At 37.8% G+C, this 19,092-nt stretch overlaps 1 protein-coding gene and 1 long non-coding RNA gene across 22 annotated transcripts in view; one reads left to right on the top strand and one right to left on the bottom strand.

The window, feature by feature from the left end:
• The first annotated feature begins 5,596 nt into the window (after nt 1-5,596).
• Nucleotides 5,597-18,519, top strand: LOC118703798. Of its 2 annotated transcripts, XR_006739785.1 has the most exons (5): nt 5,597-5,956; nt 10,965-11,021; nt 11,884-12,023; nt 16,455-16,520; nt 18,297-18,519. It is a non-coding gene; the product is annotated as an uncharacterized LOC118703798 (long non-coding RNA). The 2 variants fall into 2 exon arrangements; XR_004983141.2 differs by lacking the exon at nt 5,597-5,956 and having other exon boundaries at nt 10,303-11,021.
• MCTP1 (multiple C2 and transmembrane domain containing 1) overlaps nt 8,322-19,092 on the bottom strand; it is a 422,741-nt gene continuing 411,970 nt past the window's right edge. For all 20 annotated transcript variants that reach the window (XM_045571756.1, XM_045571752.1, XM_045571743.1 and 17 more), the window contains 4 exons: nt 18,487-18,596; nt 15,943-16,052; nt 11,230-11,327; nt 8,322-10,308 (listed from right to left, as the gene is read on the bottom strand). In XM_045571756.1, the coding sequence (XP_045427712.1) occupies nt 10,237-10,308; nt 11,230-11,327; nt 15,943-16,052; nt 18,487-18,596 (390 nt within the window). In that variant the 3' untranslated portion in view covers nt 8,322-10,236. The remainder of the gene's footprint in view (nt 10,309-11,229; nt 11,328-15,942; nt 16,053-18,486; nt 18,597-19,092) is intronic.

Genomic DNA, 19,092 nt, shown 5'->3' on the forward strand with positions numbered 1-19,092 from the left:
CAGTATAATTAGCAGAGTAACTACTTATTATGAAAACTAGTCTACACTAATAAAAGAGAAAATGCTAATTGACTGTACCTTCACTACACCCACAGCTAATCAGAGCGAGTATGCAAATTAACCCAATAAATATGGTGGTTAATTTGCATACACAGGCGCTGATTGGCCTGGGTCCCGGGAACATCCTCCGGACCCTGGCTGCTCCTAGGTTGTAGGCCCATGGGCCTGAGTGGCAGGGGTCCCAGAACACCCTTGACCACTCAGAGCCTATAAGTGCAGGCGCCATGAGGCTGGGGGCAGGGCAGGAACATCTATGGTCACATGGCGACATTCCCACCCCACATGCAGCCACTTGGGAATGCTCCAGCACCAAGCAGCAGTTTGCGTCAACGCTCCCCGCCTAGGGTCTCAGGCTGGCAGCGGCACCAGACTCACGCGGTATCCCCTCCCGGCCAGCCTGGGTTTCCAGCCACCGAGTCACACCAGCCAGGCAGATATGGAGGAATCTTAACTGTTTCTGTTTTTATATATATTTTATTGCTATTTTACAGAGAGGAAGGAAAGAGATAAAGAGCTAGAAACATCCATGAGAGAGAAATATCGATCAGCTGCCTTCTGCACAGTCCCCACTGGGTATGTGCCCCTAACCAAGGTACATGGCCGTGACTGGAATCAAACCTGGGACCCTTGAATCTGCAGACCTGTTGCTCCATCCACTGAGCCAAACCAGTAAGGGCTGTCCAATATGTTAAAGGAAAACCCCTATCTAATGAAGGAATATGCAGGGGAGGGCAGTTGGGGACAATTAGGCCAGCAGGAGAGCAGTTAGGCATCATAGGCTGGCAGAGGGGTGGTTAGGGGGTGATCATGCTGGCAAGAAGAAGCAGATAGGGACAATCGGGCTGGCAGGTGAGCAGTTGGTAGCCAGCAGTCCAGGATTGTGAGAGGGATGTCCCACTGCCTGTTTAGGCCCAGCAGTCTAACATCCCCTGAGGGGTCCCAGATTGGAGAGGGTGCAGGTTGGGCTGAGGAACACACACCCCTGTGCACGAATTTCGTGCACCGGGCCTCTAGTTAGTATATAATACTTACGTTAATCTAAATATAAACATATCTCTAATTATATCTAATAAAGATGGAATGTGCAAATTGACCCTCATTCCATCACAAAGCTGGTAGCACCCTGTTTCCTCAGCCCCACCCGAGTCGTCCTTTTAGCTCTCGCTGCAGTGAGGGACAAGCAGGCCCCCCAGCAGAGAGCAGACTGCAGGGTCCTGCTTGCCTCTCGCCGAGAACGACAAGAGTCCTGCTGGCCCCTGGACGCAGTGGCAAGCCAGAGCACATACAGCAGGGCCCCTACAGCAAGCAGACTGCAGGGAGTAGAGAACCACGGGGAGGAGGCCTAAGCCATCAGTAGGACATCCCCTGAGGGCTCCCAGATTGGAGAGGGTGCAGGTCAGGCTGAGGGACCCACCTACCCCTCGCCCCTCCCGTGCACAAATTTTGTACATCAGGCCTCTAGTAAGCATATAACATTTTTTATATAATATTGCCTTTAACATAGACCAAAAAAGGTAATAAAAGTTCCTTATTTAAACGTAAGCTGTCTCCAATTAAAATTGAACTATTTCCACCATTTATTTTTTTTATTATGACCCCAAAGCTTTATAGACTGTTCAATTCAGATTTGGTAAATCTAATTTATTTCCTTTCAAAAGTATCTAAATTGGATCAAGTGAACTTTAATGCATAATGGGTGTTACACATTAATAGAGAATGGCTAACTCCTTTGGAACATATGATTTAGCTCTACCAAAGAACGGACAGTTTTAAAAGATGTGCTTAGCACTTCCAGCAGGTGAATTGTACTGAACTGAAAATCTGGAGTCCAGCTTTGAATTTATACCGATTATGCTATCATTTATCTTAATAGTAGATGAACTAAAATTTCCAATGATTCTCCATTCTTGTCTTCAAATGAAATAGTCATGTTGAATAAAATCATTAATCTTAAAGTGGTGACAGATATAAAAGAACTTAGTTTGTTGTCAGTACTTCTCAACTTAAAGGTTAGGTCAGCAATGGTTTATGTCATGACACTGATAAATTTTTCTAGTGACCAGAATTGTTTGATTTATAATAGGTTTTTGTTTTTTACTTCTTCGTTTTTACTTCATCCTAAAAATGTACTTTTTTAAATTTTGGATTGCTTCTTTTTTTTTCACCCTAGAGACAAAATTAGAGCAATAACTGAAATTTGGTAGAATTAAAATGTGCATTTTAAAGAGCATTTTGTGAAAACTAAAAAGAATTGTAATAAAAACTGGGCAAAGGGATGAAGGGGAAAGTGGGTAGGAATCAATCTGATTTAAAGGAATTAAAAAGGTAAAGATTTTTAGATGTTTAATATATTGAGAAGTTAGGAAAGGTATAAAATCAGATATAAGAAATATAGATAAATCTAATATCAGGAATAAATTATGTCTTTGAAAAATTGTTAATAATGTTTAATATACCAAAGGTGAAGGTAATTCTTTTGTGGCAGAGTCTTTTAGGTGAAATTCAATAGAAAAAAAAGAAAAAAAGAAAAATATCAGTTTTAATGGTGACATCAGAAATAGGATATTTTGACTAGTATATTCAGTCTTCTCAAGTTTAGGCAAATCTAGATTACTCATTTTTATTTTCTCCTGATTTCAGTTCTTTTACTCTTTAAACTACGTTTAAGTTCATACTGTCATGTTATAGGAGGAAATGGTCTTAAGGGAAGGTTCAAAGTCATTTTCAGAAAGTGGCTGGAAAAAAGAGGCTGAATTGGTTCCTCAATTATATTTTTATTGACTAATTTTAGTTATTTTTTTAAAAAGAGAAGCTTTCAATGTAATTAAAATATGATCTAAGTAAAGTGACACAGGGGAAAGGATTGTAAGCGAATGCATTGCTAATAATGGTTGTGTTTGTGATATAATTTTTAAAATTTCATTTTCACTTCTCCAAATTTTTGTAATGAAACTTATATTTGTTTTTAATACCAATAGCCAATTTATTTTTTAAAGCAGCACTCCTGATATAGGTAAGAGGATCAGTCCTGAAATTTTCTAAAGGTGTCATATTTAAACTGGCATCTACTGGATTTTTAAAATATATTTTAAGATATACCACTTTTCTTCAGTGTAGGATTTACTTATTTATTTATTTATTTATTAAATATATTTTATTGATTTTCCACAGAGAGGGATAGAGAGCTAGAAATATCGATGAGAGAGAATCATTGATCAGCTGCCTCTTACACATCCCCCACTGCGGATGTGTCCGCAACCTAGGTACATGCCCTTGGCCGGAATCAAACCCGGGACCCTTCAGTCTGCAGACTGATGCTCTATCCACTGAGCCAAACCGGTTTCGGCTGTAGATTTGTTTAAACATAGTATCACCTAATACAGATCTCAAATAACATACTTATACTGTATTTCCCTCCTTTAGGAATAAATCTGGTTTATCTTGTCACTAATATACTTGTTTAATCTTCATTGTAATTCCTTGTTAGTATTTGCCTCACCATGTTTGGTAAGTCATGACTCCTTAGTGGGATTCTTAAGTTGCTAAAGGTTAAACTTCATGATAACGTGTTTTCACTATCACCTTTTCTGATTTTAGAAGTATTCATGGAACCTCAAAATTACGTGTCCTCTGGTGGGTGGTTGTTTTTCCCCCCTCTCTCAGATTCAACACTAAAAAGCAGTGAGACAGTAAGATTAAATGATGGCTACACTTACCAAAGGTGGTACCTTAAATGATTTTGGAAGGAGTTCACTACTATATTATTAAACTAGAGGCCCAGTGCACAGAATTTGTGTATGGGTAGGTTCCCTAGCGGCTGCCAGCTGCCAGCCGAGGCCTCCTTGCCCAGGCTGCCTGCTGCCACTGGCCGGGGCAGGGCCAGTTGGGTGGAGGGGCCACAGGCAGTTGGCTGGCTGGCCCCTCCCTGGGTCAAACTTCCAATCAAACTCCCGGTCTGGGAGACAATTTGCACATTAGGCTTTTATTATATAGGATTGAGAATTGTTTTTTTCTTTTATCATCACAGATCTGCAAAACATTCACTTTTTTAAAAATATATTTTATTGATTTTTTGACAGGAAGGAAGAGGAATAGAGAGTTAGAAACATCGATGAGAGAGAATCATTGATCAGCTGCCTCCTGCACAGCCCCCACTGGGGATGTGCTCGCAACCAAGGTACATGCCCTTAACCGGAATCGAACCTGGGACCCTTGAGTCCTCAGGGCGACGCTCTATCCACTGAGCCGAACTGGTTAGGGCAACATTCACTTTTTTAATATAGATCTTACTATTTACAACATCAGTGCAGGTACAGACAGACAGCCATCTACTGAAATCTGAGTCAAAGTATTTTGCCACAGTCCTCCAGTGGTTCTTATTTTGCCCCTTTTCCGTGAAGGCCAGGGAAACGGCTTCTTATAAGGTACTGTTCTAAGTAGTACAATGAAAATATACTGTTTTCACAGTTGTTTTATATAAATGCATTGTTGCCTACATAATTAGAGAATGCTGGAGAGAAGATCACATCAAGGTGTTTTTAAGGAGATTTCTCACCTGCTTGCCAGGGTTGTATCACAGTCATAAGAGATTGTGGGAAATCGGGTAACTTGGTGTTTGTTCCTTGTGTTAGATTCAGAGTGCCACGAAAATGGATGGTGTGTACCTGGCACCCCACCCCACAAGAGTCAGGTCCCTGACTCTTGGTTATTAAGTGCTGAATGTTTTGTGATAACAGGATCTCCCCCCCCCCCCCCAAAAAAAAAAAAGTTTTTCTGTTATACCTGAAAATGCATTTTTTCATCCTACAAGGAAATGCATAAAGTCATGTTCGACAACTTCAAATAACGTGGAACACCACGTTGGTCTGTTTTAAACTACACCAAGCATTCATAGTGTGTGGGTTCAGGTGGGTTTCCATATGCTTCAAAAACCCTGCTTTGGTTTGCTAATTCTCCGTGTTAATGGAATCTGAAGTCTGTGAGTTCTAGGACTAAGGTAAGTGATAGATATGCCATTATGTAAGGTTGGGTCAGAACTTGGGTGAGCTACATCCCTTATTATAAAACAAAGACAAAATCACCAACATCTCTCTGTATAATAGAAAATAGATAGTTAAATCTTTATCAAGTTTGACAGCAATAGCCGAGACCGGTTTGGCTCAATGGATAGAGCGTCGGCTTGGGGACTGAAGGGACCCAGGTTCGATTCTGGTCAGGGGCATGTACCTTGGTTGCGGACATATCCCCAGTAGGGGGTGTGCAGGAGGCAGCTGATCGATGACTCTCATCGATGTTTCTGGCTCTCTATTCTCTCTCCCTCTCTGTACAAAATCAATAAAAGACATATTTTAAAAAAATTTTGACAGCAATAAAATGTTTTCCATGGTTCCAGTGTCACATGTTAGACACAAATTTTGACTGGTAATTGTCGTTCTATTATGTAAAAGGATGTTTAGTGGAGATGATGTAGAGTTCAAAGTTTTTCACTTCTTTGAGTAGTGTTATTAAAAGATCTCTAAACTTAGAACAAGTAATGGCATTTCCTCCTCCTCATTTTCCCCCTGTAGTCCAGCTGTAACTATAATTTATCTTCACTGTTATTGCAGGTATGTCTCCAGTAATTAAGAGACAATGAAGAGTGGTTGGGGCCAGGTGTGCACCTCTCAATATACAGGTAGCATTTCCCCTGAACTTGTTACCATTTTGAACTCTGGTAAGATAGCATGCCTCAAGTTGACTTTTGACAATGAAGCTTGCCTTTGACTAGAAAGTAGAACTGAGCTTATCTCATTACCTTGCCTTAGAAGCATAAGCAGAAGCAGCCATACTCAACCAGATCTCAGGATTTCATCAGATGCATTCCTGATGGTTTGAAGATTTGCTCATTGACTTTCAGGTTAGTCATTCCTTTTCTCTTTGGGAGAATTACTTTATTTTTGCTAAACTAAAAATACTTGGGCACAAAGCTACTTTCATAACTATTTGTTTAGCTTGATAAAGAAAGGTTTCAACTTGCAGGAGTGGGGAATGTCTGGCCCACAGGCCCTTTAAGGTCCTCAAAATCATTTGGTCTGGCCCTGCCAATGTATTAGGGGTGAGTTAATTAATGTTTGACCAAATATAGGAAACTAATTTTTAAGTTAATAGTTTTATATGTTCCTCAAATGATGTTATAAATATCTAATGACCATTGGCAGAAAAAAGGTTCCCCACCCGTGGTTTAGAATAACTGTTAATTGACCAGAGCAGCTGTGCTATTTGGTTTCCTTTTTAAAAATGGAGTCATATAATTTTTCAGTGACATTTGGAGACACAACCAAATATAAATAAACCTGTCTACAAAAATATTGTTTGTGCATAGAACAGTTTTATATTGTCAGTTTTGAGTGTGAAGGATGGGAGATCCCAATAATTTTTAAAATATATATATTTTATTGATTTTTTACAGAGAGGAAGGGAGAGAGATAAAGAGCCAGAAACGTCGATGAGAGAGAAACATCGACCAGCCGCCTCCTGCACACACAGACCCCCCCCACCCCACCCCCTGGGATGTGTCCGCAACCAATGTACATGCCCTTGACCGGAATCGAACCTGGGACCTTTTAGTCCACAGATCGACGCTCTACCACTGAGCCAAACCGGTTTCGGCAAGAGATCACAATAATTTGAAACTTATTTGAGACCAATTATATATTTGGTTGGTTCACCTTTTAGGGTAGGGGTTGGGGGTTAATCCAGAACTCCTGGTAAAAGTACATATGTAAAAATTATGTTTTCAGCAAAACGTTCATAGTGTTGTTAGTTTCAATAGCATGTGATCACTTTGGACATTTTTATTTCCATAATGTTCTTACATAATGAGAGATTTTCCTTGATATTTCTTAAATCTCTGATTCACCTAGAATATGTTTTTGCCATTCTACAAATGTAAAAAGCCTGAGGTATAAGAGGTTACATTAAGTTCATGAGTTGTTGTTGTCTTTAGTGTGTTATACCAGTCATCCTAGGAAAGAGAATTATAATTTAAAGGAATGGCACTATTGTAAGTATTCATTATGTTATTTCTTGTGGTTTTAATTTACACTTGTATGAGCAGTTAAAATAGGCTGATTCTAGAAATTCTAACCAAATGAATAGGCATCTGTCCATATATACTCACATTCAATAAGTTCCAGAATTTAAAATAAGTATTAATAATAACCTGAGGCTTTTGCAAAAAGTGTAATGGTGGCTATCTTTATTTGTTTTTCTAGAGCAGTAGCTGCCTTACATATACCATATATTTTGTTTGTTTGTTTTTAAGCTACATGAGTACAAAAGTCAAAAACAGTTACTATTTAACAAATGTAGAAACTAAAAGCTTTAGAGTAAGACTTGTTAATACAAGAGTAAACTACATTCAGTATTAGGGACATTTAGATATTGAAATTAAAACGGGGGAAGAAAAGTTCCTATGAGTAAGAGAGCTTACCACTGAAGTTTTCTTCACTTTTAAATACAAAAGATACTTTCATAAATATGTCAATTAAATTTTGCTCTCACTATACTTTAGCTCCAGGATTGATTTTAATACACCATCATTGGGGTGATATCAATAAATGTACCACAAAGCAAAGTTATCTAAAGAATCTGTCTATTCACATTTTCCTTGTGCATAGAATGATTCAAAAATATCCCTACAGAATCTATCAATTTGAGTTTGTGGAACAGTACCAAAATGAACCAGAAGTACTAAGTTCTTTTTATAGATGAAAAAAAGTTAAGCTATGCATTTCTTACCAAGTATCATAGTTGGAATATGAATGACCTTCAATGAGTTGACTCACTAAAAAAATACTAAGGAATATATTTAGTACTTCACATGATTTCTGTATTTAACCATCTAAGTAGGTGTCAGACATCTTGAAATATTTACGTGGCAAATCTCTCAAAACTATAGTTAAACAGCTCTGTAAACCCCTCACGAAGGGGAAAGAGTTAAAAGTTTTACTAGACATAGTCTCTTGTTTTTAGCCTGTGAATTGTAGTAGTTTCTAAAAGCAATCAAGATTCCTAAGAATACCACTTTCATGCCTCCAGATAGTTCTTCCTCCTCTGTCAGCTTCCTTGGATGCTCACCCCTCAGAAGGTATTGAATTTTATTAATAGTCCAGGATTCGGGGAAAGCCTTATATGTCCAAACCAAACATGAGTTTATCTAAGTGTCACTTATAAGAATATATACACAATCCTCCCTCAGCCACCAAAAAAAGAAATGTTGATTATATTTAGAAAAGGTTTTTTATTTAATGCAGTGAAGATATAGGCAACATTGCCATTGAACTAAACATCTGAAATTTAATAAAATGAAACAACAATTAATCATCCATGAATAGTTACTATCCACTAGGTACATCTGGGGTCGTAGAATATCAGGCTTATAGACATTTGAGCAGACACTGTCAGCTTGAAATGTAAACCTCACACAAGATAAAATCAAAGATAATTTCAAACAAATTATCCTATCAACAAACTTTCTGTAGTAACATCAACTTCATGGAATATTGCAACAGAGTGATGGTATGTGAATATAAGCATGTTGTTACAAACATGATGCACTAAATGGAGCTTGAGGTCAAAGCCTTTCTATAGAAAGGGATTTAATTGACAATCTTTCAACCATAGTGTATAAACAGACCAAAATAGTTCTATCATAAGAAATAGTATTTAACAACATAGCTTTAAAATAAAAATACTGTAAAAAATCAGCTTTGATGAGATATAATTTATTGTTAAAGAATTTAGAGAGATATGTTTCTTGCTTCAGTCTTTTCTACATTTTTCTAATATAATCCCCATCTTCACTCTTTCTCAGTCTATTAATAAAGTAGTGCAAAACATTCTGTAGCAATTTTAGGCAAGATTAATCCCCTACCAAGTCAGAGGGGAAGTAGTAAGACATTCTCACCAAATTATTTCTCTTTCCAGAGGTACGCTTACTTGAAGTTAGATAGAAAAACTACCACAAGAGTCTTGGGAATGCAATTTTTAAATATAGATTCTATAGTAAGTAGTGAAATCTTTTTAAAGGCAAACTCCCCCTCCCCATAAGCAGTTTATTTTACAAAATAGATTTTCATGCATTCATATTTTCAAGAATGATTATTTTTTTTCCTATAAATTAATGTAATGAAACACTGGCATATCATTTAGCACACTGCATTCTCCTCTACATTACAATTCGCACTAATAACAAAAATCATAGTATGCATTAAAGATTTCAGTAATCTAATGAGAAAGCACATAACATTTTTTCTGTGAGAACATGTGAGTATTAAATATTTTTAGATATTCGGGGGTATAATCTGACACCAAAAGCAGTATGGATTTAGTTTGCTAGTATGTTTACTGAAATTTTGCTAATTTTTTAACTTGATACAAATTAAAGTACTGGTAGGTATAAAAACTCAGATAGGCATTCATTTATAAACCTGGCAGTATTTATGTATAATCCTGTAGAGATTTTAAGGTTTTAGATGGAATGATAGAAGGAAAGTTTTCTTTGTAGGATTTGAGAGTATAGAAGATTCTTTTGAGGGGTTTATATACGTACTTCATTCATTAGCTAAAGTCAACCTAATCATAGCTAAATACTTTGCTCAGGAATAAACGTCAGGATCTGAAATCAGAATTTATGTGAAATTGAATGCAACTGTTCCATTATTCACGTCTTGGGACTCCCTTCTCCCTTTCAAATAGTGTAAAACATAGAAAACTGTAATGTACTTTTCAGATAAAAAATAGTCACATGAAGAAAACTTTAACATGTATGTAAAAGATTTAATCAGGCAAAACAAAGCATTTAATCTAATCTAGTTCTTCTACTTGTAATTAGAGAAGTGTGTATCTCCCAGTGTTACTATTCTTACATTTTGTTATTCCAGTGTGTTATATTATTAACCATCACTAACAAGGCTTTCATTACAGCAGTAAGTAAACTTTTTTATCAAATTGATTCTGTACAATGGAAGTATATGTTCAAAGACATATGCCCTTATACACTATTTACAAATTCTCACGATCATTTTTTTAAGAGGTAAAATAAATAAAAAGCAGAAAGAAAGGAAATGCTGCTGAGGCTTGAAGGCTTTTTTATCTTCCCAAACAGATGCTGGTCTTCTCAGTGCTGGGAGCTAGCTAGCCAAGATTGTTTTTCTTCCTTTTACATGGGCTGTGAGAGGGATCTGGTTTCAGTTCTTGGTATTGCACCTGTTTAAACAGAGTTCAGAGAAAGACTGGTCAGGTGGCCACTTTCTGGCAAAGGAAGGAAAGACTGGAGGGAAAAAGTGCTCACTCTGGAAGCCGTATGAGAGATGCAGCTGGGATACAGAAAACAATAGAGTGATACAGCAGGAGTCTGAGGGAAATCCTGCCAGAAGCTACATGAGAGCCCCAACGTGACCTCTGGTAACAGACTTGGGTTTTCACTGTCCGTAAGACATAACATTAAAAGCAAAATCTCATCTATTCTGAAGGGATGGATGATGGTTCTTTACAGATGATTGTTTAATATAGGCTTAATATCCAGCTCACTCTCATGTCTGACACTAAATAAAAACTCAACTGGAACAAAGGAAAAAAGTATGACTAACACAGTTTTAAGATTTTGATAAAAACATTTCTCATTTTACTCTGAAAATAGTTTATTAAGGGGTGTTGATTAATGGGCATTAACCAGAAAGAATTTTAAAGCATTGAGATATGCTCCAGTCTTCAAAACGCCTTCTCCCCCACTCACTGACTTTAAATATGCATCTTCAAAATTCATTCCATTTGTGCAGATTGTGCAAAGAAGAGTTTTTCTCCCAAATGTCCACTGGCACACTTTGCTTTCATCATCTAATATTCCTGTTTCCTCCCTTCAGGTAACGGTGACTTCCCTTCAGTCTCCAGCTGAACCTTCCCTGTCTCTGAAGGCTCTGGTAGGTCCTTGATGCAACCCTCCCATTCTCCTCTGAGTTCTGCTAGGTGAGCACCCCAAGTAGGCTAAATTTCTCAACAGCATGATCAGCTACAGGCTTTATTAACTTTACCTGTCTCTTTATATCCTTTTAATTTCAAAGGTTTTAAAGTTAAAAACTAATGCTACCCTACATTAAACTAGTAGTAATAATAGTGAACTCTACATACCATTTGTACATCTGAAGGGACTCTGGAAAGGAAGTCAAGCAGTTCGTTGTTGTCAATTGCATAGGGACACCGAAGCTTTTTTGTAAATTTATTGATGCCTAAAAAAGTGATAGATTATTGAAATCTCCATAGTTTGTTATAGAAAACACATTTCTGGCAAATGTATTAAAATGATTCGAAGATCTAGATTAAGCTGCCCTTTAGCCTTGAATAAACCAATAAATCCAGCTGTGTCTCTTCCTTCTTTAAACCCTACCTCTCTCTTTCCCAACCCAGTGGCTGCTGTCTTTCTCTTTGTATTGTAGTGACTTCTTTTGTAGAAAGAAAAAAAAAGGCACTTGGCAAGAATAGTCAGTGACCTTATTTACTTCTCTTCTCCCCTCCCCTCAGTGTTACTATACTTCAGTGTCCCATCTATGATGAAAATTTACTTCCTGCATTTTGATTGGGATTGTTTTTAAGGCAAGAAGTCTCATTTATTGATTTTCTCTTTTTCAAAAGATAAAATGTGTGTGTGTGTTGCAGAGGGGTGGGTGGGGAACGGTTGGGAAAGGTGTCACTGTTATGCAGGATAAATGTGTAGAAGACCTTGATTTTATTTCAAAGTTACTTTAAATGGAAAAGGATTTGTCACCAGCTTAAAAACAACAGCAGCTTTGAAGATGGTGGTATAAAAGGATCCTGAACTCCGATAAACACACCAGATCTACAGTTGCTATGGAAAAACTTTCTCTGAAAACTGGCTGAGTGAATATTACACATTGGACGAACAAGAAAAGGCCACGTGGAAACAGGTAGGAGAGTCTGCGGCACAATGTCACCATAAACCCCACCTCCGGTGCAGCACCTCGGTCTGGAGAGAATTCCAATCCAGAGCTTCACCCTGAGGAGCTTAGGATTTGAAACCCAGATCAGACATCCCCAATTGTTAAGACTTAATACGTGAGAGAGAAGCCCCCAAACTAATTAGCTTTTTTTTCTTCCAATTTTACTGAGAAATAATTGACATACTTGACTATATAGGTTTAAGGTGTATAGCATATGAAATGATTATCACAGTAGGCTTACTTAACATCTATCTTAGGGCTACAAAACAAAGAAAGTTTCTTGCTTTGAGAACTTAGTATCTGTTCTCTTAACAACTTTCCTTTATATAATACAGCAGTGTTACTATATATAGGAAGTATATACAGCATAATACTCCCTAGGTCCATTCATGTTGACTCAAACAGCAAGATTACATTCCTGTTTATGGCTGATTAATATTCCATTATATAAATGTGTACCAATAATTTATTGATGGACCCCTAGGTTGTTTTCATGTCTTGACTATTATAAATGCTAAAATGAACATATATGTTTTTTCAAATTAGCATTTTGGATTTCTTTAGATAAATACCCAGAAGTGGAATAGCTGGATTATATGGTATCTCTAATTTAATTTTTTGGAGAACTTCCATATTGTTTTCTGTAATGCCTATACCAATTTACAGTCTCACCAATAGTGCACAAAAGTTCCATTTCTCCACATCCACATCAGTATTTGTTATTTCTTGTCCTGTTGACAATAGCTGTTATTACTGGTGTAAGGTATTATCTCATTGTGATGCTTTGTGTGTGTGTCTTCACTGAAGGATGTTTTTATTGATGTTGGGAGATTAAAAAAAAAAAAAAACATTGATGGATTGCTTTAGTATGTGCCTGGATCTGGGAGAACACCCACAACAATTTCTGGTATATGAGATGACTCCAACCAACTGAGCCATTTGTATATCTTCTTTGAGCTAGGACCTGAATAGAATTTTTTCCAAAGAAGACATACAGATGGCCAACAGGAATCTGATCAGGGAAATACAAATCAAAACCAAAATGACAAACTTATTTTTTGTGTGTGTGGTTTTTTTTTAAGTATTGGCAAGAATGTGGAGAAAAGAAAACCATTGTACACTCTTGGTGGGATTGTAAATTGGTGCAACCACTACAGAAAACAGTATGAAGGTTCCTCAACAAATTAAAAATAGAACTACAGTATCATCAGACAATTCCACTTTTGAGTATTTAATTGAATAAAACACTAACTCAAAAATATATATGCACTGCATGTTCATTTAGCCTTATTTACAATAGCCAAAATAATGGAAACAACCAAAGTGTTAACCAATGAATGAATAAAGAAAATGTGATATATAATGGAATGTTATTCTACAATAAAAACAGAACGAAATCTTGCCATTTCCAAGTACATGGATGGACCTTGAGGGCATTATATTAAGTGAAATAAGTCAGAGAAAAATAAAAACTGTATGATTTCACACATGGAATCTAAAACAAAAATGAGCTCATAGATCCAGAGAACAGATTGGTGGTTACTAGAAGAGGGGATTGGATAGTGAGCTAAAGGTACAAAATTCCAGTTATAAATAAGTCATGGGGATTTGATGAATACCACGGTGACTATTGTTAATAATGTTGTAATTGCATTTTTGAAAGTTGCTAAAAGTACATTTTAAAAGTTCTCATCACAAGAAAAAAATGTTTCTATCTGGCATTGGGATTTTTAGAAATCAGTTTTTCTTTTAAATTACAAGAAGTGTACATTAAATTCTTGCAAAAGATGCTGCCATGATTGACTCATTTGGATCACAGTAGCCAAGAATCATTAGAGATAAACAACATCTACCTATGCTAAGTTACTCATTAGTTAATCCTCTGTACTACCTGGAGAATTGGTGTAGATAAAGGGTCAATGCAGGTGAAATGTCAAAATAATGTATAAAACTTAGAAGTATCTATTCTACATATTCTGTGTTATAATGTAGAATTTCAATGAAACAAGTCTATTCTTTTAAATTTATACTAGAGGCACAGTTCATGAATTTGTGCACCAGTGGGGTCCCTCAGCCTGGCCTGCGCAGGATCTGTCTGAAACGGACATCCCCCAAGGGGTCCCAGATTGCAAGAGGGCGAAGGCCAGGCCTAGGGACCCTAGCAGTGCATGATCAGGGCTGGGGAAGGACCATGGTAGGGTTCCAGGGTGTGTCCGGCCCATCTCACTCAGTCCTAATCAGCCGGACCCCAGCAGCAAGTTAACCTACTGGTTGGAGCGTCTGCCCCTGGTGATCCATGCAGGTCATAGCAAGCAGTTGAATGGCCTTAGCATATTATATTACACTTTGACTGGTTGAACAGATAACCAGACACTTAGCATATTAGGCTTTTATTATATAGGATTGCACTTAAATTACCAAACATAGGCACATTGAAATATATACCAGTAAACAACTGTATATGAAATCAGTAGTCTGGTGAAACCTGAGCCATAAACTAGAACATTATGGCTCTTCTTGAGGGTATGCAGCAGAGTAATTTTCTTCCTATGTCCCATAGGCCCCTCCGAAATTTCTGGTTAATACTTCAGCAATCACTTACCACTAAAGGAATACTGTTTTTGTTTTATTTCATTGAATGAAACAAGAGGCTCAAACACATTCTCTAAAAATTACGTTTAAGACAGCTAGCCAGTGGCTCCCAAGCCAGACATCTGCCATAGGCTCCAGCTTCCAGGAGCCTGGGAAACTTTGGCAAACAAAACCAGATTGACCACCTATCAAGCCTAGATGGCAGGAGTGGCCCTCAGTTGGTTAGAGGTAATAACTGCCAAATGCTCTACTCTAAGAGCATCTGTTTTAAATATCAGAGAAAGGAATGCAAGATGAGGGCTGGAACATACACTAGGGAAAAAGAACTTGGTGGAAAATGCCTTTTCCCCAGCATAGTGAAAGTACTGTCTTAGGTGAAACTGTTTCTTTAAACTATAGAAATTAAGAAAAATAAGAGGGGCCTATGGGACATACGAAGAGTTTGTCAGATATAGGGGGGAGGGAGAATGCTGAAACTTGCCGAAGCCGGTTTGGCTCAGTGGTAGAGTGTCGGTCTGTGGACTGAAGGGTCACAGGTTCAATTCCGGTCAAGGGCATGTACATCGGTTGCGGGCACATCTCCAGTGGGGGGTGTGCAGGAGGCAGCTGGTCGATGTTTCTCTCTAATTGACGTTTGTAGCTCTTATCTCTCTCCCTTCCTCTCTGTACAAAGTCACTAAAATATATATTTTTTAAAAAATGCTGAAACTTGGTACACGAGAACTATTAGCATGTGGCAAAACTGTATTAAAAATTAGGACCAAAAAATATTTTTAAAGGGGGTTTTTGCAGAAGCATTCTTATTTAGTACACACAAAGCAGATTTCTTATTCCTAAGCTGCCTATCAATGATGGACCCTTTTCTGTATCCTACAGGTGACCTCTTTAACAGCTGGCCTTATATGGTACCATGTTTACAGAAACTTCCACAAGACAAAGCACCATAGCTCAAAAGCATATTGTCCTGAATGCACCATATGGCTCGAAACACCTCTGTTTACGTATAAGTGGTGAAAATAAATCAGAGTGATATCTAGACCGAACTACTCTTTGATGTATGAAGAATCTTCACAGCTACCTGTTTATGGTATGATGGAGCCTATGGTGCCAGATAAGAAAAATGCATTTTGCAGGTAAACTTAAATCGTTATACTGTTGTGATTTTTAACTGACCTGTCTCTTTTCATCATGGAGTAGCTTCATGACCATAAATATACGGAACTACTGACAGTATAATTCATCCCTTAAAAATAGTTTGTTCTTAGCAGTTAAGACAAAAAAAGGCTTTACTTACCCCAGACAAGGACAATGTATCTCAGTGGAATGAAGTACAGGACGACTGTGAACACACAGAGGGCGACGATGGCCAGCCAGCTTAGGAATGGGACCGTCCAGTTGAAAGTACTGCATGAGAGGTTAACATTAGCAATCTAGCGTTTCTTATCAGGAGGGGAGGAGGCCTCAAAAGGTATTTAAACGAAATAAGAAATTGTACATGGGGATAAATGTCAGTGTTTTTTGTTCTAATTTCCTGGTGATGTGTGTTATATTCACTTGGAGTAGGGTTTGTCCTGGGCAGTTTTTGATCCAATAAAGGATGATTATTAAGAGATTTTCTTCCAGTACTGTGTCTCAGCATAACTTATGAGTGGTTCCTTAGTTTTGTAGCATATGGCTTGCTTATTGTCTTCCTAAATCAAATGTTTACTAGTTAGTTAGTAAAAAAAAAAAAAAAAAAAAAAAAAAAATGAAGTAAAAGAACCAAAGTTGAATCAATCTGATTGTCTTGTTCTCAATTGCCTTTAGGGCCTGGGTTTTTGGACTTGATCATTTTCCTCCCATGGCCAGAGTGAGCGACCTGTAAACTGCCAGGTAAAGAATCCTGTCTTCCCTCCCTTGCTCTTGCTGCTTGTGGAGAGAACAGAAGGCTGAGGGTCTGCCTGCTATCCTGGGGCTCAGCTCAGAGCCATCCATCACACTGCTCCTTGTACAAGGGCAACTGGCTCTTCTCTCAGAAAACCCTTCTTCTGGGCAGCTTCCCTGAAAGGCTCCCTGTGTTCGTTCTTTCTCCTCTTGGAAGAGTAAGTATCCAAGCATCCTTACTAGTGTAGCTAATGTCAGGGGAAACAAGACTGTTCTTTTCTGTTTCCACAATGCATTGAGGAATCTAAATCTAGAATATGATCCCCATTCAAGAAAGTTGTGGAAGGAATAACAACAAATGCAATTATAGAGGCTTTTCACTTTGTACTTAAATATTGCTTCTGAAGCTGCTTTCTGAACATATGCATTATATTAGGTGTGACTATAGGGGATTTTTCTTTTTAATATTCAAAAGATTATTGTGCAGAAAAAATGGCTGCACCTCTGCCTATACTTGTATCATTGCTGTACCTATGGAAGTTCTGCAAAACCCTGTTTACCAAAGGTTGTTCCATAGCCATGATCTGGTCCTAGGATTCAACTCGCCTTCATGTTTTCTAGCCAGCACCTGTTCTGAGGTCTCTTAGCACCCAGAGGGATTAAGAACCATTTTCCCTCAGGCATTCACTAGCCTGACGAGAGAGCTGACCCAGGTCTTCTGGTATCAGTGAGATGCTGCCATCAGGCAATACACAGTGTACCTCAGAGAAAGGACAACACTCAGTAGGGAAAGGCCCCATTTAGGACTTCACCATGTCCTTCATGGCCAGGGTGTGGAGAACAGGGGAACACTCTGAGAGATGGAGAAAAAAACATTGAGAAGATGAAGGGAAAAGAGGTGGGAATCAATTTTCAGAAGTCTTAAGACTGACCGTTGCTTCGAGGCACATTTGGGAGAGGGGGCTGTTCTGTCTAATGTGATATGAGAACATGGAAACTCAGCATCTATGCATGTGTGGAAATGTATTAAACAAAAAAAAGACATGAGGTAAGACTCATTATCCCTTGAGAGATCAAAGGCAATAAATGAATAACTCACACCTTTAGTTTAAATAACTTACTCCTCAAATACTCTGTATGCCCAAGGAGTAAATCTGCAGAACACTTTGGGTTATGAATAGTAAACAATGACTGGATATATGAAACTAGGAAAACGTAGGCTTAACCGGATATACAGCACCCCTTCTTGAGTGGGCCAGTTTTTACATAGTTCAGTAGTAGTATGGGGCCTTAGTATATTTCTACTGATAATCAGTTGTAAATCACCTTATTATTTTTATAATTAAACAGTTGTTTTGAAAAGTAGATTAAAGTATTTCAAGTAAAACACAGTAATATAAAATTAAGAATGTTTCTTAATTTTACATTAGATATTTGCTAAGGCAATTTTTTAAAAACATCCAAATTTTTAATGGCCTAGCATTAGTTTATTTCACCTATAATATCTTAGCTATATAAATACACAAATTTGAAAGTATATTTTGGTAGGGTGCTATATGACTAAAAAAATTTTTAAATTAAACATATAACTCAGCCAACAATAAAACGTGTGTCTTCCTTACCTGAAATCTTCATTTTTGCTTAGTTTATTTTTTCTATCTTGAGTTGATATTCTGTTTAAGAACAAAGTCTTTCACTGTGAAAATGTGCTAAAATTTAGAATGGTGTTATTTCTCCAAAGCTACAAGAATGATTTCTTTCCAACCAATATGTTCTAAATTTCAGGAAGGAAATTGACAGAACTTTCATAGAACCAAAGACTGACAGAAACAAAGTAAATAATGATGAAACTGAGCAATAGATCACCCAGAAGGAGTGTCCCCTGCCAAAACGAATTGGCATTTCACCCTCTTGAGAAACAAATGGACACTCTGTCTCCACAGAAGGCCAGGGTCCATGTGTCAGCATCACTTACTTTTTTATCCTTTCGCCTAAGGAAGCCGCTTCATCTAGGATGTTCTGGACACTGATGCATACCTCCTGGATGGCATAGATTTTATTTATAAACCCTTTCTTTTCACTGTCCTAAAATATAATAAAGAGAGAAGTTCTGTATGAGAAATGGTATTCTTCAGTGCTTGTATTCTTTGCATTGTTCCTGTCTTACATTTTTAAACTTAAACCCTATGTCTCTTACATACAAGAAGCCTGTGAGAATTTCAGGATGTAAAGGGAGGGAAAGGAGGATGAGTAGCCATATTGTAGACCTGTGCTAGTATAAAGGTAGCTGTGAAGCAGGGCACTCAGACTCTGTTGCTGGTGCCTGATGAACAGAAAAACGTCAGCCAAGGGAAAGAAGGTATAAAGATGTAAGAGAGGTCATGTCACAGAATGACCACAACCAGGATATGCGCTGACCCTGGGCCCACCATGGCTCACTATTTAGTAGACCTTGTTTTTTGACCCCACTACCCCCACACCTGAGTTTGGTTTTAGCTTCAGATATTTCATCAGCAGAAACTGCTGGGTACAAACTAGAGGACCTGTTAGGAATGAAAACTGCAAACAAAAATGACAAGGT

This window comes from Pipistrellus kuhlii, unplaced genomic scaffold (assembly GCF_014108245.1).
Source record: "Pipistrellus kuhlii isolate mPipKuh1 unplaced genomic scaffold, mPipKuh1.p scaffold_m20_p_4, whole genome shotgun sequence".
Lineage (NCBI taxonomy): Eukaryota > Metazoa > Chordata > Mammalia > Chiroptera > Vespertilionidae > Pipistrellus > Pipistrellus kuhlii.